Source organism: Ornithodoros turicata, chromosome 9 (assembly GCF_037126465.1).
Source record: "Ornithodoros turicata isolate Travis chromosome 9, ASM3712646v1, whole genome shotgun sequence".
NCBI lineage: Eukaryota > Metazoa > Arthropoda > Arachnida > Ixodida > Argasidae > Ornithodoros > Ornithodoros turicata.
Genome location: NC_088209.1, coordinates 360,123 through 383,788, shown reverse-complemented (window position 1 = coordinate 383,788; position 23,666 = coordinate 360,123). Strand labels below are relative to the sequence as shown.

Sequence of the window (23,666 nt, the reverse complement as noted above, 5' to 3'; positions counted from 1 at the left end):
GCCTGATGAAGTAATACCACGTGACCATGACCTAAACTATTTTTCTACTGCCGCGAATGCGGGAAGCTATGGAAGCCTGGCTTGAGCTGAGTCGTGAAAGTCACGTGATATCTATCGGGTGAGCGGAAAATTAACGTGGACAGAACTTGAATTGAGCGGCTGCTGCTTTTGTTTACAATAAGAAGGAATGATGCAACAAGTTCAGCTTTTGTGGTCGCAAAACATGGTACCCTATTAATAAACAAAAGAAAGCTAAAGCTGACACCGCAACTTAAACCCATTAATGAGAGCGAGAGATATGATAAGAAATTTGAGATCAACCACGCTGGACCGAAAAAGTCGAAATCCTTCACGTCACGAGGTCAAATTGAACGCAAGCGGCACGCACAAGAATCTATTCCTCTATGTTTATTCGAGAACATCGGCGACAACATCAACGTGTCATTTTCCGAGAAAAGTGAAATAAACGTGCCAAACAGAAGGCCAGTAACCCAACAGCGGATCCTAGCTCAGAGTCAGCGTAACAGTTGCGAATGTAACGACGAGAAAAACTGTGCGCGCATCACCCGCGCTATGTTCATTCTGTCATTAAACCATTGCCATCGTGACGTTGTCCTGAGAAAAATAAGACAGGAGAAGAATTTAAATGTGCAATCCATGTGCTCTCCGAACGCCTCCAACCCCAGAGGTGAGGTGCTACGCGAAAGTCGAGACGGAGTCGTCGCCTTCCCCTCGACTGCTTCCTGAGACTCGTTGGAGGCGACCCAATCCTCCACTAAAGTGGCATGGCCGACGTTGCATTCAGTACTGCTCCGAGAGGCAGTCATTCGAGGCGAACTAACCAGACCAACCATTCAGAGCGAGCGGTTTGAAACATCGCGATCAGTCTGCACGGAGACAACGGCGCCCACGACCCTTTTCTTGGCGGAGCCGACGCTGTACCATCCGCCGGGAGTTCCCATTGACGCAATGGTCAAGGAAAAATGGCGGGTGCACAAGCCACGTGATCCGCATGAGCCAGTCACAGCGTCCCGGATCAGCAGCGCGGGAAAAAAAGCTTGGGTGTTGTGCGCATGCGCAGACCGACCTCCTTTCCCAACCTCCATCCCCTTCTCTCCTCGGGTTTTTCGTCTCTCCTCTCGTCTCCCCTCCCCCAGCCGCTTTCGTTTTCTTCGGCGCTTGCAGTAGTGCAACGATCATGTGCCAAAGCGGACAATAAAAAGCCGATGGTGTATGACAAAGCAAGTTTATTTGTGCTCGGGAACTGCTTCTAAAAAGTTACAGTACATATCTTTTCACGTCTTGTAACAGGATTCGACATCGAAGGGCAGTTCAGAAGTCAATCGCAGTTTTCGAAAACAGCTGGGCCATGTGCGTCGTTGTTCCTGATGGCTGCGGGAGCATTAAAACAAAAGAAAAAAAGTATATTGATGATCCGTAACTCTGCTCGAAAATCACTGTTATGATAGGCAGTCGATGTTGATTAACGTATTCGAACACCAAAAGCACACTTGTCACAAATGTTCGTAGATCACAGTGAATGAACGGCTGCGACGTGCATGAGGGGCAACTAGCATAACCACACATAATTTGGCAGCATATCCGAAACGCACAAGTTACGGCAATGCACTGCACTATGAAACTCCGCTAACGAGTGACTCGTAAATGTTCTACGTAATACACTTAACGTGATAGACTTGTATTACTTCCTTCGGTCACAAAAGAAATACAGCGAATTGTCGTTCCGCAGAGCCTTAAAGAGAGTATTCTCCAGGCATACCACGATGACGACGGCCACGGTCACACCATGCGAACTATGTCCAAAATATTAAAAAAACGCTACTTCTGGGACGACATGAAGAATCATATAGAGAAATATGTGCAAAGTTGTGACAAGTGCCAGAGGTTCAATCCGAACACAGGAGTGCAAGCAGGCTCACTCTACCCTCGCATGCCCTTGCGAAAACAATTTGACAGCATATGCTCGGACCACGTAGGACCCATAAACTCGCAAGACTAACAAATATTTCATAACTGCGGTAGACATCACAACGCGACTCATTGTGATACGTGCTGTTCCAGACAGGTCTACTGAACGCGTACTCCGCTTCTTTGACGAAGACATTATATTTGTTTTCGGAACTCCAAAGTCAGTGACAACAGATAACGACAACAGAGTGTTCACCTCACGAGCAGCAAGACGCTACTTCAGTGAAAAGTGTATGACACATGAGCTCACAGTGCCATACATGCCCGGGACAAACGGACTGGTAGAGCGGGCTAACGGTAAAGTGTTATCGATATTATGAAAAAATGTCAATGGTGACGTAGACCATTGGAGCGAATACCTGAAAGAAACAGCATTTCAAGTAAACAACATACCACATGTTGGATTAGGAACGCCTCCTTTTGAACTCGTGTACAATTATGTAGCACGCAGGACCATATACAACGAGCTGTCTGCACCACCAGGACCTGGTGAATATATTGAGGAAGGACGAGAGGAGGCAAACTACACGCTTTCAAGCTACCTCCGTAACATCAAAAAGATGCACGACTTGAAGCATTGCCCATCATCATTTAACGTTGGAGACAGCGTCTGGTACACAAAAGGCTTCAGGGACTCAAAATTGGGGCCATTGTATGAGGGACCGTACATGATCACCGACGTGAACAAGAACATGTACACGCTAACCAGGAACAACGTCGGCGTTGAGGACATCAAAAGGGCCACAACAAGGTAGCTAAAACATGTCCACACCCATACGGCCATTGACAACATGCTTTATGAGGAAGAGCAAGAGTTTCTTACTGAGGAAACAGAACAAATAGAGGAACCATCCCACACAGAAAACCAACCACGAGACATACAAGGTGCTTCAGTAGAGACAGAAACTTAATGCACGCGTCAAAGAAGATCACCAAAATGGATGCAAAATTACATAACTACATAATCACCACATTGCGAGGACGCAATGTTTGGGAGCGTGGTCGTGTTAGACTATTAGGACACCTGCCGCCGTCTCACGGAAGGGAAGAGAAGCGGTGGAGACTGAGGGAGAGAAGGAAGAGCGCCCTCACTTTTTCTTCTTTTTTTTTTTCTTCTTGAGGATGGGTTGGAAGGACGAGGTGTAACGTGTACGATGGAGGGCTTAATCGCTCGCCATCCTCATTAAAGTTTGCTTTTGCACTAAGCGACCTGTGTTATCATGCGTCCTGACGACTGACAGTAACCAAACTTGTCTTACCGTTCACATGCAGGACATCCGAAGGAGTGCAGACTTCCTCTCTGTCGATTTCTTCTTCCTTTGGAGTTGCAGGGATTCCCTGCCATGTTCGTCTTCCCGCTGCTGTGATCAGCTGGATGTGCCATTCCGTTCTCACATAAGCAGTTTGCCGCAATCTAAATCTAAAGCATTTAACCCCCCCCCCCCAAAAAAAAAAAAAAACTCTAGCGAGCACAACGGTTGTAGTCCGAGAGAACACGCGTCGCCGGACAGATGATGCCTCCTCCGTCGTTTTTCTTTCTCCTCCGCTCGCCCGACCGTTCGGAAACTCGCGCCTCAATCAAATGACTCTCGCCCAATTAGCGCGAAGGAAACTGAAACCAGTTCAGGCTTCAACAGCTCCCCATAGAGCCCATAGTTTGAGATAATTCACACAACACTGGGCACGCGGCCAATGAGAGTGCAACGTTGTAGAAATTATGCAATGCCAGTCAGCCAATCAGCAGACTTAACTTTGGCTGAGCTTTGGGCTGGTTCTGGCTACCATCGACCTCTACCGGATTTCAAGCCTACCGCCGTTACCCGATATTCAAAATAACTGAAGCTTCTTTTGGCTAAAATAAATATTTATTTGACACAGAGCACTGATTCAAAGATCTGATACATGGGTGCACTGTGAATGCAAAGTGCACTGCGTTGTTGACGCACTGTAACTAAGTTCGAACTTGAAGCAAAACGAACACAGCCCTCGAAATCCGACACGGCACGAGCATGTTCTTCACTCTCCAACTCACGAAGCATTTCAGTTCCGGAGTTGATAGACTGTTCGTGGGATAATAGTCGTGTCCAGGAACAGCACAACACACGTTGAATCCCGTGGACGCATGAATAAACCAGCAAACACTTCTACAAGCTGTTCTGCCGATTGACATCACTGAAACACGGAACACAAGAGGACGCCGTGCCGGCCGATTTTATGATGAGCATCTTCTTTCGTTGCTTGCAGAGCGGAAGGCACTTGTGTGGCACGTAATCGTAATCCTGTCTTTGTTGTGAGCCCTCAAAATTCAACGGTGCCCGAACGCGTTCTTCACTCTCCAACCGCTCCAACCCACGAAGCATTCCAGTTCCGTAGTTGATAGACTGTACGTGGGATAATAGTCGTGTCCGAACAGCACAACACGCGTAGAATCACAAACTGTTCTGCCGATTGACATCACCGAAACACGGAACACAAGCCGACGGACGCCGTGCCGGCCGATGCGAGCTATTTTGAAACTATCCTGAGACTTTTGAAACGGCCGCCGGGACGCTGCACGCACATGCGCGCGTAGAAAATGCGATTTGAAAACATTGTCGACAAATCGGAGCGCGCACACAGTCTAGGCCAATGAGCTTGCAACGTTGTAAATTGGCGTAGCGGTACATACTCTACAGCCGCATCCTCCGTTACCTGAGGAGGACTGGCCAGTTCTCAGAGACCAATGCGCCGGTGGCGACAGTATTTTGGAGGCGGTGCGTTTCGCTTTAGAGCCCGCAGCTGGCTATACGCCATGGAGGTAAGAAACTAAGGAGAGGGCTATAAGATCGGAAGGCCGTGGGACCCCTCTAGCGGTCGCTCCTGGCAATACCACGCCCATCTAGTTGCCCGGTCACGTGATCCCCACATGTTTCGGCGTTATGGCGGTCTGCGCGGAGGCTTGGAAGTTTAGCAAATCTCATCTTCAGCAAACGTCTTACCTTCAAGGAGTCCATTCGCACAATGCTTTGAAGGCTATGGGTTGTTTCAACATTTGCCGCGTGATAAATCGCAGCAAAAGTTGAGCAAAACAGAAGAGAAGCCAGGCAATGTCACGATGACGTACGTACGTCTTCTAGCGATTTAGTGATCCATTGCTTCCACACTGAGATGATCTATCTTGTGTTTCAACGGGTGTGATAACTTCTAACTCCAAAGATGTTATGAAAGCGGAAACAAGTTATTCGGCCGCAGCTCGTCTCTGTATTCAGGTAAGATAGGCCGCGGACATGGAAGACGCCATGTTTTATGACGTCTTGCCGTGACGTTTATGGGTCACGTGTGTGGGCAACTAACCACAATGCCATGCGCGGGTCACAGCACGCTCGTTTGCATTGGGAGAGGCGCTTAGGGCATCTCCTTAGTTTCTTACCTCCATGCTATACGCACTTCTCTACGAGAGAGGGAGAGAGAGAATTATTCGACGCGAGCGATCCGTTCAGAGCGAATGGTTTGGAGCATCTCATTCACTGAACGAGAGAACGATGCCGCAAGCAGGTCATTCAGTCGCTCATTCCATTCGCTTCGTTCTCCTCCTCGCTGCTTCTCGGTAGGACAGGCACTCCCGCGAATGCGCTCAGGGCCATCCACATTCCGGTGCCCACAGCCCTTTCCTTGGCGGAGCCGGCGCTATCATTCATTCACAAGCGCTCTACGAGACAGACAGAGAGAATCATTCGACGCGAGCGATCCGTTCAGAGCGAATGGTTTGGAGCATCTCATTCACTCACCGAGAGAACGATGTCGCAAGCAGGTCATTCAGTCGGTCTTTTTGTTCAATTCGTTCTCCTCCTCTCTTCTTCTCGGCAGGGCTGGCACTCCCGCGCATGCGCTCAGGGCGACCCGCGGTCCACAGCTAAAGCTAAGGTTCTAACTGGACAAAAAAGTAGAGAACTCCGACTTAACATAACAAAATAACAAGTTTTACTCAGACGTTTCGTCCGTCACGCGACGGACATCATCAGTGCCGAACTGGATGAGAGATCATACAACCGGTCATACAATCACAGGACACAAATACAGGATGAGAGATCATACAACAGGCAGAAAACGGAACACTCGTTTCAAAGAACATAAACGGGACATAAAGAGCGTGACCCACGCCACACGATTTAAGACGGAGTTTACAGAGCATTGTTGGGACACGGGACATTGTTTCGACTTCGACAACGCGGGGACGTTGGCTCGCGAACAAAGATGGGGACCCAGGAAGCTTCTAGAGTCGTGGCACATACGTGGGGACCCCTCGGTTTGTAACAAAAACCTTGGCCCTTTTCCCTAACAATACTCCCATCTATTTAAATACCGACCAGTTGTATGATCTCTCATCCAGTTCGGCACTGATGATGTCCGTCGCGTGACGGACGAAACGTCTGAGTAAAACTTGTTATTTTGTTATGTTAAGTCGGAGTTCTCTACTTTTTTGTCCAGTTATGTCTTCTCCCGGCTTTTGGAGTATTTTTGCAGCTAAAGTTCGCAGCGGACAACATAGATGGCAACGTCGTCGTGAGCAGCGCTCTCGAGCAGTGGGACGGCGGATTGCAGAATTGTGCAACAAGCAATGAATAGAGAGAGACGAAGGGCGTCATTGGAACTGAACTGCTGAACGAATTTATTGGTCATTGGTGAATGAGTTTATTCTGTTCACACGGCTGAGTCGTTCAGACTGAACGAATCATTCACGACCGACACAATCCTACAGTTTGCAATACGAAGACGAGCATAGCACCTGTTCTTCGTTTTTGCGGCGATGCGGTGTTGTTTTTGTAATGCTATGCAACGTGGATTAATAAGATCTGCAGTAATGGAAAAGCAAAAAGAAGATAGAAGTAATATAAGTGGTGGATATTAAACCGGATAATGCTTTATTATTACACGGACTCCCCGTTAGCGTTATCACGAAAATATTGGCGCAGTATGGGCGAAAGTTGCTTGCCAATATGGGCAGCCCATATTGGTCCAATATGGATCCTGGTTGCACTTCCCACATGGGTTCCATATTGACAGCCCATATTGGACCAATATTGGAAATCTTTGCAGCCCATATGGATACAATATTGGACCAATATATTGGCGTGCTGCTTGGGTTTGTACACTGCATGTACCACCACAACCAAAGTACATGCTGTGTTCGCCGTACACGAACTATACGGCAATATAGGAAATACAGGTCCTACATCTCCTATAATACCCCTATAAAAGCTATAGCTCCTGTAATAACTACATCACTTATAGGTACTATATCCAGTAGCCTATTAGCAGTGTATTACCCATACATATATGATTTTTCAGTCGTAATTCGTCTGGAAGCGTCTGAGGAAAACCCAGGAAAGAACCCCAGATAGCACAGCCGTCACCGGGATTCGAACCCGGGCACCTCTCAGTCTCGACGTGACATGGCCATCACGAACCACTGAGGCACGTGAGCTGGTGTTTATGTACTGCAAGTTTGTATTTCCATTATATCGAATGCTCAGCCAAACGAGCCATAAAGGTCGGAGTTCTTCATAGCTGTGTTTTGGGGCCTAACGTGTTTTCACTATACATAGCGTTTATTTTTATTTGTTACAGAATTTTTATGGAAAAACAAGCAAAGCAAAATAGATGCCACTGTGGAAAATAAACCATGTTGTTCCAGTTCACAAGGGATAGGGTAAACCTGTAAACATCCTTGAAAGTTACCGATCCGTCAGCATCACATGCATCTATTTGAGTCTATCCTCTGCTGCCAAATTGCCAACTATCTGGAGACACACGATCTGCAACACATAACACGGTTTTGGACGTGGAAGGAGATGCTTTCCGTCCTTCACCATGCCCTGTGCACTGCCCCTGATGACACCAAGGACATTGATGTGACCTCCCTTTATTTATCCAGTGCCTTCGATAGGGTCATTCATTGTTACCAAGCTCCCTGACTTTGGCGTCACTGGAGTGACTTTAAGCCGGATAACAAATTTTCTAACATATCGTCTTCAACGTGATGGAAAATAATTGTGCTGCGGCTGGAATATGGAAAAGGTGCTCGACCAATAATCGAGATGTGCATGGTTCAAATTCCACCACTGTTTCGCTTTTCCGATGACTGCCATATTTGAACGTCTTCAACGTCTCTACTACCACGATGCTCTGCAGGACTCCAATGAGTACTTGGAGTCCTGTAACGGCTGGTGTGCCTCAGGGGCCAGTGATATGGCCCTTGCTTTTTAACTTTGATATCAACGACCTCTCATCCTCCATCAAACCCCGCATCTGCGATACGCAGATGATCATGTTCTCTACCGAACGATCAACACAGTCAAAGGACCGTGAAGTCCTACAGGCAGATTTTTTTCACGAGATATGCGGGTGGTGTCATGCTCCTCAACCCCAAACAGAGTTCAGGAAAAAAATCATCCCGGGCACAGCACCGCAAGCGATGCTGCCCGACGACTGTTTTATGGGCCACGCATTCAAAGACACGGACCACCCGGGGGCGGACCGCGTTATCAAGGGGCCCTTCTCCTATATACGAAGTACCTGCTCCCATTTGCCTCACTTCACCACGTACGCAGATTTGAAGGGAGACCAGAGCATCCCCAAAAAGAGCGTATATCTGATGGTTTCGCAAAAGCAGAAACTGCGGGAGGTGTCCTATTGGGTGCATGACAGCCACCTACAAGAGTTCTCAGAAGCAAAAATTCTGTGAGTGTGGTTCGATCGTGGTGTGGCCTTTTCACCACACATTGACTCGATTTCAAAACGGGCAAATAGTGTAATAGGATACATATCCAGGACGTGTACAGGTATGCCTGCACGGCTCTTTTGCATACCGCTCTTCTGCTGCCTTTTCTAGAGTATTTTGTGCCTATCTAGAGCACACAAGGAGACTGTCAGCCGATAAGCTTAGAATCAATGCAAAGGAAAGCCTCGAAGGCTGCCACAAGCTGCCATACGAGCAGCGTCTGCGGCCACTTAGTTGGTCCGGGCTCGACAGACCGCAGGATTTTTCGCGAAGGGTCCTCCTATACTGTGAGCGCAAAATTGTTGAATCAGCCCCATCGCCATTGTCATAAGGAACCAGTGGCGCCGCTAGATAATGCGCTGATGTACGTTCTTGTCGTCGCTCATGGATGATGGATCCTGGTATTAGCTCATTCGTCCCTTCAATACCGAAATTGTTAGGTAATAGTTGCTTTATCATCCCATTCATTGTATGTATCATAGTGTTCAGTAAACTGTTTGCGTGCTTTCCAAATGTCGTGTTATTGAATCTCATGCGTTAGGCAGATAGCCAGGGGCGTCGGGTCCGTCATCGACGCTTATAGCGACAGTCCGGAGGTCTGGTGATTTTCGAATAACGACTGTATTCCAAACAGGACTTGTATGGTACATGTGAAACGAGAAGGCTTAATTCTTCCTCGTTGTAGAGAAAATGAATTTAATTGTATGCGAATTTCATATTCGGTTTCGGTATCCCCCGACCACGCCCGACACTAGTGACGTCACGGGTGTCGAGACAAAGCAACATCTGCGGCGGCGACGCGAGACTCAATGCAATCGAAAGTGTTTTCAGCATGAGCGCTACGGACGAAGAAGAGCTGCTTTCTGACAGCGACGACGACCTTTATTATGACAATTACGTCGAAGCCGAATGTCAGTTTACAACAGACCCTTTGCCAGTACCGCAAGTACGTACGCGGAAGCATGCACGGGTACGGACGATGAGGATCCTTCGTCGCCGGAGATCCCTATTCAAGCAGCAGATTTATTTAGGTGACAACTCGTTGTGTGCACGCGAGTTTTGTTTCTGTTTACACGACATATGTCGTTGAGCCAGCGTTCTGTATATCTTGTTTAGATGCTGGTGCTTAGGCTGCAATCCGGAACGCCGGGATGGATTTCTGTGCTGCCGAAGCGTCGTGATTATTTCCCGAATCTGCGACGAAAACAACATTGATTGCATTGCTCAGCATCATATGTTTCACTATTGTGCCTTCACTGTCAACTTCTCTCCGTTTTTCTACGACACATGAGGCACTATACATCCCCCACCCAACTGGAGCAACACAGAGACGAGAACAGGTACTGTAACAACCATGTTTATACTTACTGAACTGCGTTTTCACATATGAAAACCAGGAAAGTGTGAGTAGTACATGTAAAATTCCTGAAATATCAAACTAAGTTTCGGGACCGCACGCAGAAATTTCACTTATTATTTCCTTTTTTTGTGTGTGTGTGTGCAGTACCTTCTGGTTTGCAGCACATACCTTGTTCGTATGTTGGGTGTGGGGCCACATTGGCCGTGGACATCGCAGGCAAATACCCGGCTGCTGCGTACCATCTATTCGCCGTGTATTTCGATCACCAGTCTATCACGCATTTCAAGGTGGGACAGATCTAACAAACAGTTCCAATGATGAGCAATTTATTGAAGTTGCTATGATTTGTATTGACCACGTAATGATTTTTTTCTGTGATTGCTCAATGTATGATTGGAGAGCGATTTTGCTGCCCAGTCTGCCTTGAAACCTGGCGTTACTCTTGAACAAGCTACACAGAAACCGTGAAACAAATAATTTTTATTTACATTGATAGAAAACACGCACTTGTGGTGCTACAGAGATTACAGGACTTCTAGACGTCTAGCCGAAGTTGCATGCCCATCCAAGACCCCCCATGTTGAAAAATACCAGACTATTATTTTATCATTGCATGCCTACCTCTGCATCAAACTGAGGCAGATATTTGGAACATCTGCGCTCAAAACTAATAATTTAAATATTACAAGCAAGGATAACGGATATGAAATCCATATATGGCTTCCAAATCAGGCATTGTATGTCTAGCACGTTGTCTTAGACATCCTAAATCACAATAGAAGTACGTGTGTGTATAGGGCCCAGTTTTGAACCAGTTAGGGAATTGAGAAGATTTCTTGCCATTATCTGCTTTGTATAATCACGTTCATTCTCATTGCAGGATAATGCGTCCTAAGCCTCTTCATCAGCATGTAGTGTGCAGTATGTAAGTTGTAAGGCTGGTGTGTATTGTGCGGTTTGTTCATTTTATCGTAGATATTCAATTTTTGTGTATTTGCAGCAAGTGCTGTGAAATAATTGATTTGTGAAAAAACACTTTATTTTCGCACAATTATATTTTGTGCAAATAAGAGGAGAGTATAATTATTATTCAGCATACTTGCGATATTTAATTTTTTTCACATTTTAACATTTTTTCCATGAACTTTATGCTAGCGCACGATGCAATATATTCCCATTTTTCCCATGTGAAACAATAAAGACACAAACCACGAACGACAGCGGTCCTGTTTTTGGTTCTCCGTGGTTTAGTTTCCGTGGGCGAGGAAGTCGTCGGTGCTCTGAGTTTCAGAGTGCTGCTTTTCCCGTGGGTCAATTCATCGTCGCTGTCTTTGACCATAAGTGCTCTTAGACATCTCCTTACGGACACAGGACTGGAATCACGTCTTTAACCGTGTCGTTTGATCATGCTGGAGCGGTGCTATTTCGGTGTATCACACGAACCGCACACATATCATTTAATTTTGGTTGCACCTTCATTTGCTACCAGCTAACTGCCGATGAATGCACCACAGCGGGTCCTAATTTTTGTTAGCAATATTTCCGCGTAATCCTTTATACATCCCTGTTATATATGTCTTTTTAACGAGATTTGCGACTTCGCAGAGCATGACAGCGCAAGGTGGCCGATAAGGTAAACTATTTCTTAGTTTGTTACCAGGCTAAAGTTAACTGCCCGTGATGGCGGTTCACTCTTTTTCAAAAGCCTTTAAACTCGTGTTCTCGATGTCTTGAAATTCGAAACTAAAAGAAAAGAAAGAAGAAACGAAACTGATATGGGGAACCCAGAAATTACGGTCATGGTGACAGCAAATCTACAAAGTCGGAGTTCACCAAAAAACGGAACGAAAGTCTGGATGCCTTGGAGATGTGTCACGAGGACCTCGGTCGCTTCAAACGGTCTGTTTCCGTCTCAGCAAGGTAGCTTGGCGGTATTGTCGATGCTGATCACATCGTCGGCGAGACAGCATATGTGCTTCGACCTGAGCAGAAGCACACGTTCGGGTATTTAGGTGAGTCCACCTTTCTAAATACTTACAACAGTCCGCTGGTGTAGGACACATTTATGCAACGCCGGTGGCAATCTTCGTGTTACAGTACCGTTTTGCTTGGACATTTGTTTTACACGAAAAAAACTGAATTGTGATCTTCATAACCATATTTATTTGCAATTTTTACAAAGAAATCAGGATTAATAAATAAAATAATCTACAGTTAAATTATAAGTGCTTTCACTCGCGCTTCTGTTAGCATTATTAGAAAGCGTTGATGTGCAACACCTATAGTTCTACTGTTCTCGCATTGTCTAAAATGAAAAAGCTGGTTTCTTAACTGGAGGGGGGGAGGGTTAAAAATCTGCCCACAGACTAGTTGCGAAGAAAATGGTGTGGACTCTGCATGCTGAAAAATGCTAATAAAAAAAATGACCGTCGCGTAGAAAACTATTGCACAAGGCCGATTATGTATACTTCGACGGACACCAGCTCGCCTCGTGGTTAATCGCATGCACGATCTGACAACAGTCTCTTATGTACTTGTAACAGCCAAGTGCATATGTTCAATGACGTGTCCTGCATGCGTGGTACGGCTGAAGCACTTCAGTGACGAGCTACGAAGTAATTGAAGCTGGCTAGCGGAAGTAAGCCGTCCGTTAACGAAAGTACTTTCACCTTTTAGACACATAAACACACAGTTTTATTGAAGTTCACACTGCACACAAAGCACGTCGTTGCTGTGGGTGTCACTGGGGTTAAAGATGGCAACAAGCCATGCTGGTGTAATGTTCTTGTGGTATGCACTTTACTGTAGATGTGGCACGTCATTTCGGGGCAGTAGTCTTGCTCGGGAAAGATCGTAGAATAAAACGAAACTGTAAATGAGACTCGATCACCTCATCCAGTCATAAACGTCCTTCTCCGTAATAGACTTGATTTCTTCTCTGCCATCTACACTGCCCGGTCTTTCGAGACCTCTGCTTGTTACCACCCTTGATGACTGCATCCTGAACTGATCCGAGGTCATCCTACTTTGTCCTCCAGGGACGTCCTGTAAGAGTTGATGAGAGGTCCTCTCCACGAATGTCCTACTGGCCCCTTGAGCTCCGTACGGGAGGTCTGGGATATCAAAGGTCACGTCACTTCTTGCGTCGTCTGTGTCGAAATCGCTGAACCCAGGTTCGGCAGGATGTGCTGTTAGCCTTTCGACAACTGGTAGGTAACTGTCTACAGAATCACGTCGACCTTCCATGATTGGTATGTCTTCCATGAATTCCGATGTTGCTCGATCTATAATGCTTCGTCCAGTCGTCATGGTATCCGAGCTCGCTATGGACTCACGCTCCAAACGTGAAAAGTCAACGTCGATTTCTGTCATGGACCTCATGTCAAAGTCCGGGATTGAGTTTGAGCGATACGACTCTGGAAGTGAGCGTAGATCTGCCGGAATTGCTGTACCCAGTACAGGGGGCAACGATGACTTTCTCCGCGGTAACTGATCAGAATTTTTGCGGTACCTCGGCGGCCTAAGTTCTGGCTGTATCGGCGGGTACACATAATCAGGATATGTCAACACTCTGATGATGATATCCCATGTTCGGCTATCGAACAACGTCTCGTACCTAACGTCATGTGTGACTCGGTAGTATTCTTCTACAGTTGTTGCTTCGTGGATGAGGGTCCTGAATACAGTGTCCTCAGTAATTATAGTACGCCATTTCTCTCTTACGTCCGGCGTGAGCTCATCCACTCCCTCTATCGTCGGTGGTGATAATACGCGTACAAGGACGTCCCACTGTGGCAAGGGGGTAGATGTGATGGACGCGACAGAAGGCTTCGGCGGCTGTTGGTAATGTAGCGTTGACGTTTCCTCAAGGGTCCTCGTTATATCTCTTATATCTGTAGTTGAAGTCGCATTGATGACATCAGTGGTCTCGTAGGTAGTTGTGGTAAGTGGACCTCGAGCTGTCCCTGGCGGCGGTGATGGCATGGGCGATGTCGAAGAAGGACGACCCGTGGCTTCGCCACTGGTCGGTGGGTAGTGGCGTATGGTAACGTCCAACTGCGGTGGGCTTTCTGGCGGGCTTTGTGGTGGGCTCTGTGGTATTTTCATCAACTGTTCTGTTGTATCCCTCGTTCTCTTCACTACGTGCTCGGTAGCAACAGTTTCGTGCTCTGTTGTGACGAACACTTCATCGATGTTTTGAACTGTGATTTTGGGCTTACGAGGCACGATGGTCATTTCTGGTATGGCAGTGATTTCTGACATGGATGTGTCAGGTATTTCTGACTCTGGTGGAGGACTTGAAGGTGGCGGTGGTGACGCTGGCGGTGGCGGCGGTCGGTGAAGAACAGCTCTCCTTCTCTTCGTGATGTCCTCTTGAACCTCCGTGAGGTTCTGTGTATTGATGAGATAGTCAGTGAGCGTTTGTGTGGTGAGCTTAGGTCTTTTCTCGTACTGCCTCACATCTGGCAGTGCTTCTAGCTCTGACTGTGAGCATATATCGTTATCTGGAATGCTGCCATAGATAGATGGTGCATAGGTCGATACTGAGGGTGGACGGGCAGTAGGTACAATCTCCATGATCTCAGAAGCTGCACGGTTGTCGTTATCAGGAATGCTACCGTATATTGAAGGTGGACGTGGTTCTTCCTTTCTGCGTAAGCGTGTCTGCACTGGAGGTGCAATGCGGTACGTGGTCGGTGGCCTGCCTTGTTCTAAACTGACGGCAGCGTAGCTCTCCTCTAGCCTTTCGGCATCCAGCTGGTCTTCTGCCTCTGCAATCGTGTGCAGCTGTTGTTCCTTTGCCATTTGTGCCTTTAAGGCTACAGGTATTTCCTGTAGGGAAGATATGGACTCCGCACGCTCAGCGTCTAGCGGATAAGGCTTTGATTTTGCCCTTGGTATGGTCGGCTTGTACACCGTAGAAATCTGAACGGACGATAACGACTCAGCTCTCTCCGCATCAACGGGATAAGGTTCCGCGATGAAGGCAGAGTTATCGTAACTCTTCTGGACTGGAACAGCAGCGACCATAACGTCTCGCGTTTCAAGGATTTCCTCAGCTTCAGAGCCAGAAGATGGCGACTCGCTGGGATAGTCAGACGGAATTGTTTCAGATCGATCACCTCCAGATCCGGAGAGTGGTGTGAGCAGGGCAGCTTCTGAACCAGATGTCGATAGAGCCATAGCACGTGGAATGCGTATGGGGTCGAACATAGACAACGTGCCCATAGTTGAGCCACTGAGTTTTGTGATCTCTGAAGCAGGTGCTGAGGGTATGCCTTTCTTCTTTTTGACCACTTTAATGTTGCGCTTCTTGAGACAATAGTACGCAATCCCGATTCCTAGTAGAAGAAGCGTGAGGAAGAGCAAGGCGCAGATGATGAGAAGAAGTTCCACTTCTGATAGCTTTGGTCTGTTCGCTGATTGTAGAGGTGGCAGTGGTTCCAATCTGAAATACAAAGGAAAGAAGTTGCCATGTAATGACTTCATTTTACAAGCTAACGAGAAATGTCACATCCTTCTTCCTTAGTTGACCCCATAGCTGATTGCTATAGAGTCAACTATGAAAGAAGGACGTGACATACTCGAAAAACGCGTTTTGGAGTAGCCAGTCCTGACTGAGTCGGGACTAACGTCTCGATATTTTTCTTGTATTTCCAATTTCAATCCGGTATACGATGTAAAAAACAGCAACCTGGAAAACATATTGCATGCTTTCAGAGCATCATTGATCTAACACGTTCTTTTGATAGCGTGCATTAACGTGGTCTAGCATATCTAAAAATTAAGTGAAGCAGCTGTTGCATGATGTTTGCAAAACAGTACTTTCATCTTGTCATTTCATTTCTGTTCTTATGTCTGCTGTCGTTCTTAATATCTGTGACTCCCTTGGAGACCCTTCTAGGAGAGGCAGCCGAAGCAACCGCGGTAACGGTAACATGTCCTCATGTCATGGCGAATGCGTGCTTATTCCCATATTATCTAAACCTGCATGAGTACCTGCTACGGGTCAATTGCCTCAGCCAGTGCCGGATTTAAGAGGGGGCAGTCGGGGGCGCATGCCTCCGGGCCCCCACCATTGGGACGCGGGGCATCACCACTGCAACACTCACTGTTTCTTGTGTGGACAATAGGGCTTTAGGTTCTCACCAAAATCACATATGCGGCTAGGACTTTGCGGAATTTGGAAAATGCTACGCCAGTTGAAAGACTCGGGGTAGAGTATCGCCCCTGGCAATGAAACTCCCCAGTCATTATCTTGTAATAAAGTTGTTGTTGTCCGTACGGTTTAAGCCTGACCAGGGCAGACGGACTCACTTCCTAAGAAAGTCTATGGGAAACATTTGTTCGCAGGGATCGCGTAAACCACGCTAGGTTTCTACATGAAACAGGTACAGGCATGTCCCTCTCGAGTTTGTCTAGGGAATGACACATTTTTGAAGGCCTGATGCGAACCACTGATTTTTGGCGAATTAAAGTTTCCATAATAAATTAAAAATAATAATCCATAAAAAATCCATAATTAATCCATAAAAAATAATTGAAATTTGCCATATTTCCAGTACATGGCAGTTTTTGGGACATGCAACGAAATCACTTCTCACGGCACCAACGACTGCGATATCCGGGCCAAAATGTGTCATTTCCTACAGTACCAGTCAAGGAACCGATTTCAATCAAGAAATTCGACAAACTTACAGCACTTTCTCAGATCCCTGCGAATAAAATAGAGGGTTTGTCGTCTGCTAGCATTCTCTGCACTGTGGCGCCATAACCTGTTTCTCCCGACAGGAAAGGGCGCTCTTCTGGTTACCTTTTTCTCCGTGCTCTGTATCTAATTTCTCCGTCGCGGATGCGGAGACCGCGGGATCTCGTACGTACAGTTTGGGCTGTGCGCATGTGCCTCAGAGCTGTTGCTTGGCAAGCTTGCTCGCCTCGGAGGCCGCTTGTAGGTGCATCGTCTCGCGATGATTTGGTGGAAAGCTAGTTCTCCCGCGTCGGCGATTTGAGTCCACATTTTTAGTGTAGTTTAGTTGAGGAAACTGGTTCTGCCCGAATGTCTCCAATCGGAAGCACCGGGAGCTGCTTTTTTTCTTGTGATCACGGCTGTAGTGGGATCGAAAATGAACACAAATATTTGGGAATTGTTAGTTATTTGAGCTGTCTTATTTCAGCTGTCAATTTTGGGAACGAACTACTTCGGGTGTACAAAGGGGAAGAGAAATACGAAAATGAAGTACTGATCAGAGCACAAAGAGTTTGCAAATTAAATACGTCCGCATGCTGGAGCGTCGGAACTTCTTCACGGCAGTGGGGGGCAAGCGCAAGCCTAACCTAACTTTACGAACAGGAGAGCAGTACGATGCACGGTTCTGTTGAAATAAGGCAGTCGTTGGAGAAGCCAGACAGCGGTGGGCTTTTTCGACGTCTGTTTGTCCAACCTCAGAACAGTTACCTTCCATCATGGTTCTGTGCTGCAGTCCCAAAAATGGCAACCACCGATGCGTTTATTAGAAATGGCTCGTCCAGGCATAGGCGCCGAGCTTTCCTTTTGACGGAGAGGGGGGGGGGGGGGGGGCGACGCGACGGGGTTCGGTCCTACAGCGAGCGCAAAGTGTGTATGCGTGTGTGTGTGTGTGGGGGGGGGGGTGACAAAAGCACAGTTTCCTCGGCGAGCTCCTACATGTTATGAGTGCGTACCGTCGGGGCTTCACCGGACTTCTCACTTGCAGGGCGACCATTCGCCTTTACTTTTGTCATGCGCGGGATTTTTTAACTACTGCGCGGGCGAAATTTTCTTCGATACGTTTTCTAGGATTTTTGTTACGCGCTTTGAGTGCAGTCATTCCAAAACTGGCAGTGATATGTGTCTGATTGACATGGGCCAGGAAGAATAGATGTAATTGTTGTAGGTTGGTTGTAGTAACTGTCCCTAGAAAGACTAGAGACTGTTGTATGTACGTCTCGAAATTTTTGTTACATTTCTGCACTGAAATCACGAGTGAAACGAAATTGTGAGATTGGGAACAATTCCTACGCCGTGCTAAAAAATACGTTCCACGGCACTGCGGACCGCCCTGTGAAATCGTCTGCAATGGCATCAGGGTTTAATTTGCGGGCGAGCTCTTTGTGGCCGTACAGAAGCATCACATGGTTCCGTCGAGTTGAGACATTGTTCAATATCCTTTCATGCGACAGAGACAGAACAACGACCTTTGTTAGAGGAATGGTCAGTGCAATTTTTAAGAGTTCTGTCATTCCTGGTAGAAGGCTCTTATATGGCTGTCGTAATCACCCGAGAAGAGTCCTACAACATATTGAAATGTTTTCAAGGTCACGACGCAACGCTACTGAGCAACACCGATCGCCATGTCCCGGTGTAACTCGAAGCATCCCGCAAAATTATGTACCGTAAAATTAGAGAGGTACGTGCTGCCGCTTCGCCCTGTGACGAAGCTCCTAATGTGCGTCATACGCTGCAACGGACTAGCTAGTGGGTATCTTTCAACTGCCGGTGATTGCGCGGTGTCGAGTACCTCGTAGTAGCGCTGTCGATACATGCCTTCCGCTGACTGCAACGCCCCGAGGGTTGGGGCAGGATGAGACAACCCGAATTATTGAATTTCTTGCTCTGTGTTTATTTTAGAACGGCTACGTCCGTTCTACACTTACAGGTCACAAGCTGTAGACCCCTGAGGATGTGCCTATGGCTACTTCTTTTTTTTAACACGAAAAATACAAATGTCATATTCAATGGCAAATTTCTGTCCTATCCTGCCCCACCTTACCCAATAAGTTACTACCAAAAAGCATGTAAGTTAAGATATCATTACTGCCTTTGAAAAGTTCCTCCGAAAACTATATAAGATAGCGTTACTTGAGTACTACAGTATTTATGCTACATACAAGTCTGCCTACGCTGTTATACTCACACTGGAGCTATAATGCTTGGCGGAGGGGGAGCCAGCGGTGGCGGGTATCTACAAATGATGGTCTTGATTTCGTCCTCTTCCAATTCGAGTGACCGATGAAACCGAACGATGATGTTGTTGATGAACACCCGGGGAGCCTCCTGCAAAATATGTCGGCCATTATAATTGGGGTACATCATCTGAGGGTCCAGAATGATACTATTGTCACGCGCATTCTTGCAGTTCCAGTTGTTAGGATGCATCATGCATCGACAATTATTACAATTCACATTTATCCCCATTATGCTACAGTAGCAGCACAATAGACGGGGAGTGCTCAAAAAGCAACAGAAGCTGCTTGGCCAGGGTAACAACCCGCGTGTAATGCAAACAACAGCAGAGGTAAAAATGCACGAGGTAAAGACTTTGTAATAATAAAAAAAAGAGGTTACTAGGTTACCACAGAGTTACTACTGAGTACTACTGGGCACTACTCACATGGTTGCTGCTGAAAACGGAAAAGACCACAGGAAACGTGACATACATAACACATATTCACTGCTTGTCTTAATGGTAGCCCTATTAACTAAATACAAGTATTACAAAAATGTATCATGCAAGAGAATGTCTGTGTTCGAGATAATAAAATTATTTAAAATATGTCTCGTTGTATATTTTGCAGATTGCTTGGCATAGTACATGACGACTCTTCCCGTACATTCCCTTTCCATTTTTTTTCTTTTTCAGATAATACAAAAGGTAAACTACTTACTTACTACTTAAACACTTACTTACTTAAAATACTTCAGGTAAATGGTACAAAAGTTCGTACCTGTTTGGTTCCGCATCCCTTGAGGGGAATCCGGAGCTCATAATATTTGCTTCCATCACCATAGAACTTGCAGGGACTCGTCTTGTCGTAGTCGACGTAGGTGATACCTCGGAAGGGTTCGCTGAAGTTGAGCTTCACTACCATTTCGCCCGAAGCACACGACAGGTAAGCTGGGAAAACATCATTAGGGGATTAGCTGAGACATTCACTCTGATTCAGATTTTTAAAAATATACTATAATATATTTGTGGAGCGTCTGGATAGTTGGAAGGCTACTTGTCGAGGGTTAGGGCATGCCGAGAGAGGTACCTCAATGCTACAAAACCCAACACGAGCGATCCAATATCCCTGTCACGCGGGAAATACATGCTATTTCCAGCGAATGACATTCACACTTAATGTCATTCGTTCGCCGCTACACGTGACCATACAATAGCATTACACCAATATTGCATTCGCCTATCGAATGAATTTGGGGAACTCATTTACTTGTGATCTGGCACGAATTGCGTGTTCTCAAATTAAAGCTGCAGTATCCTTTGCTGCGCTGCTCTCGGATTTTTTTTTTTTTTTCAAAAGTTAAAGCTGAAAGAACAATTACAGGTTGTACAAGTTAGTTTGTAATCACTCTTGCAGCTGCCCATGCTGCAGCTTCTCTTCAAAGTGGTTTTATGCAGTGTGCACAAAATGCACACAACTCATGTCTAATTCAGTGCCACCGTGCCTTCGAACAAACGTCATTCCTGCTGAAATTTGAGGAAGAATGCTAGTTCCACGTTAAATGTTATCCGCCTTCTGTGACAGCGGATGATGATAGCAGACGCAGCTACCCGTCGTCATAACACGTTTTCCATTATATATGCTGGTATGAACATTCACGTATCTTGCAATAGTACTTAAAAATGTGTCCTATGAATCGCTACTTGATTACTCTTAAACATACCATAAAACTTTATACATTTTACCTTTACTGCTATCCAGCGCCATCGCCACCAGTCAGGGCCATGTAGCGAGCGCCATTGCGGGATGCAAGTAAACTAAGCTATGGAATCATCGCGAAGCTTTCAGGCCTGGAGTAATACATGTAGCAGAACGACTTCACATAATTTTCGAAGAAGTAACCTTCTTCCCAGACAAAGCCAGTGTGCCTTAATTTTTATCGAGCCTGACTTTAACTTGCATACCACCACAAGCAGATATGGCGAGAAATCTCGCCTCCATGTTGTTTTCCACCGACTGCTGTAAAGTGGAGTATAAAGGGGGGGGGGGGTAGATTCTGGAGGGCGCCTCAAGCTCACGTTGTGATAAGCCTGATAAGCCTGCGCTAAAGTGCTTCCGCCGGCGGCCCACAGGTGGTGCCACGATCTAACGTTGTATTGTCGGTTGCGTCTGCGGAGAGGGAAGAATCCGTCGCTCTTGCGCATGCGCTCTGGCTACAGCCTCCCTCGGCTAGAAAGCAAAATACACAAGCCAAGCTGCTCGCCGAGTTGTTCGGTTGTGGTTCTTATTCTGCTGTTGTGCGATGGGTTGTCCGCTTGAGCGTTGAACCGTCTGTTCGTATGTTTCCTCATCCATGTGTGTGTGCCTTTTCTGTGCACCTCATAATCGAGGAATATGATTCTTACGAGTCGACCCTCGCATGCGTCTTTTGTCGTTTTCACAGAGGCTGCTGCATGGCGCAAGATCTACGAAGCCATGTACTACATGCAATCATGCAAAGCACGCCATAGAAGGACGGAAGAAAATCGACGAACCGCTGGAGAAATGTTCAATGAAGTGCCTCAGGCACAGCAGTAGCAGATAAATACACTCGTCATTTGGGTGGTTCTTACGCCACACTGTGTGGAAAACTGTTTTTTTTTTTTGTCGATTCCGTACAGCTGTGGTTATGAGCAGTGTACAGATGTGGACAGGTGGAGAGAGGACAGCAGGAACTAGTGGGGGACAGCGGGGGTTATGAGTATGTGCCGACCGAAAAATAATGCCACATTTTTTCTGCTACACGCAACACGTTCCCTGTAAACAGACGGTTGTTTGTTCTATCCCATTCAAGTACACTCTTAGAAAAAAAGGGTGTAGCAGTTACACATTTTAGGAGGTAATAGTTGTCGCACATGTCGTACCTAAAACATTGCAAAGTTATACCTGCTACCTACGGGTCACCGCTTCTGATTCGGTGAGCGAGGGTGCCTTTTTGTAGCAATCTGAATATATGATAATTGCTTTTACCACCCTTTTACACCCTTCATCATACGCTATGTTGACATAGATGTTACCACCTTTTCACACCCTTTTTTCTTAGAGTGTAGTTTCTGTTATCATTAAAAGAAATAAAGAGCTAAAGGATGCATAGATGAACGTCTGCGCCAACGTTTCTGCGGCGGAAAGAAAACGAAATCTGTAAGAGCAGTGATTTCGAGCGAGTTGGTGTGGATCAAACGCAGACATGATGCGGAAACAAGACAGGACGCTACATACAGGACTGCTTTATATGCTTTGTGAGCTGCACATTGCGAGTTAACGGGCACATTTCCCCAGTGGGCGCCCCATATGGCGTCACGTTCTTCACCGTGCAAATGCAACCGAGCAACGTGCCAGCTTTGGAAATCTTTCAGTCTGGACGAATCATTTTAGAAGACGCGGGGAGACACCCTGGGCTGTATTGTCCAACCACTTGTTACTCCCGTTCCTTCACAAATGATTTTTACGGCGACAAAAAATAAAAAAGTGACACTAGCTGAGCAAATTTCGGAATTGCATTCGTAAAAACAATGATTATAAAGCTGACGTGAAAAAGAAACGGAACAATCCAGAGAGGCGACTATTCATCCACCCATCCACAGCGCATGCGCGGACGCGCGACTTCTTTCCTCTCCGGAATGCAACGGTAATGTTTCAGGTGGACCCAACAGGAGTCGCTGTGGACGAAATAGCGCGAAGGATTCGCATTACTTTTTAAAAATGTGTTTAAGATACACAAACAGTATGAAGTAAAAAAAATAAAATAAAGAAAGAGATTGAATTCAGCGCAAGACGAATTCGGCCACTTCAATCAACAGGCCCCTTTCATGGCCACCCTCAGTTCGCCGCAAAAAAAAATAAATAAATAAAAAATTTGCCATTTTTGCCGTGTGCCACGTGGAGCCGATAAATCAAACGTTAAGCTCAAACAAGCGGATAGTGTGATGGAACACGATCTAAGTTAGCTGTCTCCAATGCATTACCCCGCATAAAAGTCACAAGCGCTGACAAAAGGCAGCGCCCTTTTATCAGGTGACCAAGTGCTCAAGCGTCAACGTTGCCCCACCGGATTTAATAAAAGCAATAGGAAATAGATCCATGCAGAAGCAGCACTCTCGTATCGGCAACGGACCAGTATTGTTCTGCTGAGAGGGGACCGACGTTCCATTCTGCGACGCCTCGTGACATCCCTGGCTTCCCGCCAATGGACAACCGACATTCTCCCCCCATCTATGTTGAGCAGAGTTGATCCAACGCTCGCTTTCCGCATGCCACGAAACACCTCTCGTCAAGGTGCTGCATTAATCCACCGAATGCGCCTCGATGTGGCCTTTACAACTCAGTGGCGTTACCGTTTCAGACAAGTTGACTCTCCCACCTGCTGCCACTGTGGTGCTCTTTAGGATCTGAAGCACATTCGTCTTCATTACCCCCACTACCAACCTTCCCGATCCGCACTCTCCGAGTCTCTTTGTCAGCAGAAATCAGAAATTGCTTGGTCCCTGGCCCAATCCAGCCCAGCAACGATCTGTGCTGAAAGCTCTTTTGACATTTCTGGGCACCATCGGACTT

At 46.6% G+C, this 23,666-nt stretch overlaps 1 protein-coding gene across 2 annotated transcripts in view; it reads right to left on the bottom strand.

Annotated features, from left to right (window-relative positions):
- Window positions 1-12,249: 12,249 nt before the first annotated feature.
- The window catches only part of LOC135368021 (titin-like), a 145,901-nt gene continuing 134,484 nt past the window's right edge, over window positions 12,250-23,666 (bottom strand). For both annotated transcript variants that reach the window (XM_064601104.1, XM_064601103.1), the window contains 3 exons: window positions 19,854-20,023; window positions 19,043-19,182; window positions 12,250-15,558 (listed from right to left, as the gene is read on the bottom strand). In XM_064601104.1, coding sequence (XP_064457174.1) covers window positions 12,996-15,558; window positions 19,043-19,182; window positions 19,854-20,023 — 2,873 coding nt within the window. In that variant the 3' untranslated portion in view covers window positions 12,250-12,995. The remainder of the gene's footprint in view (window positions 15,559-19,042; window positions 19,183-19,853; window positions 20,024-23,666) is intronic.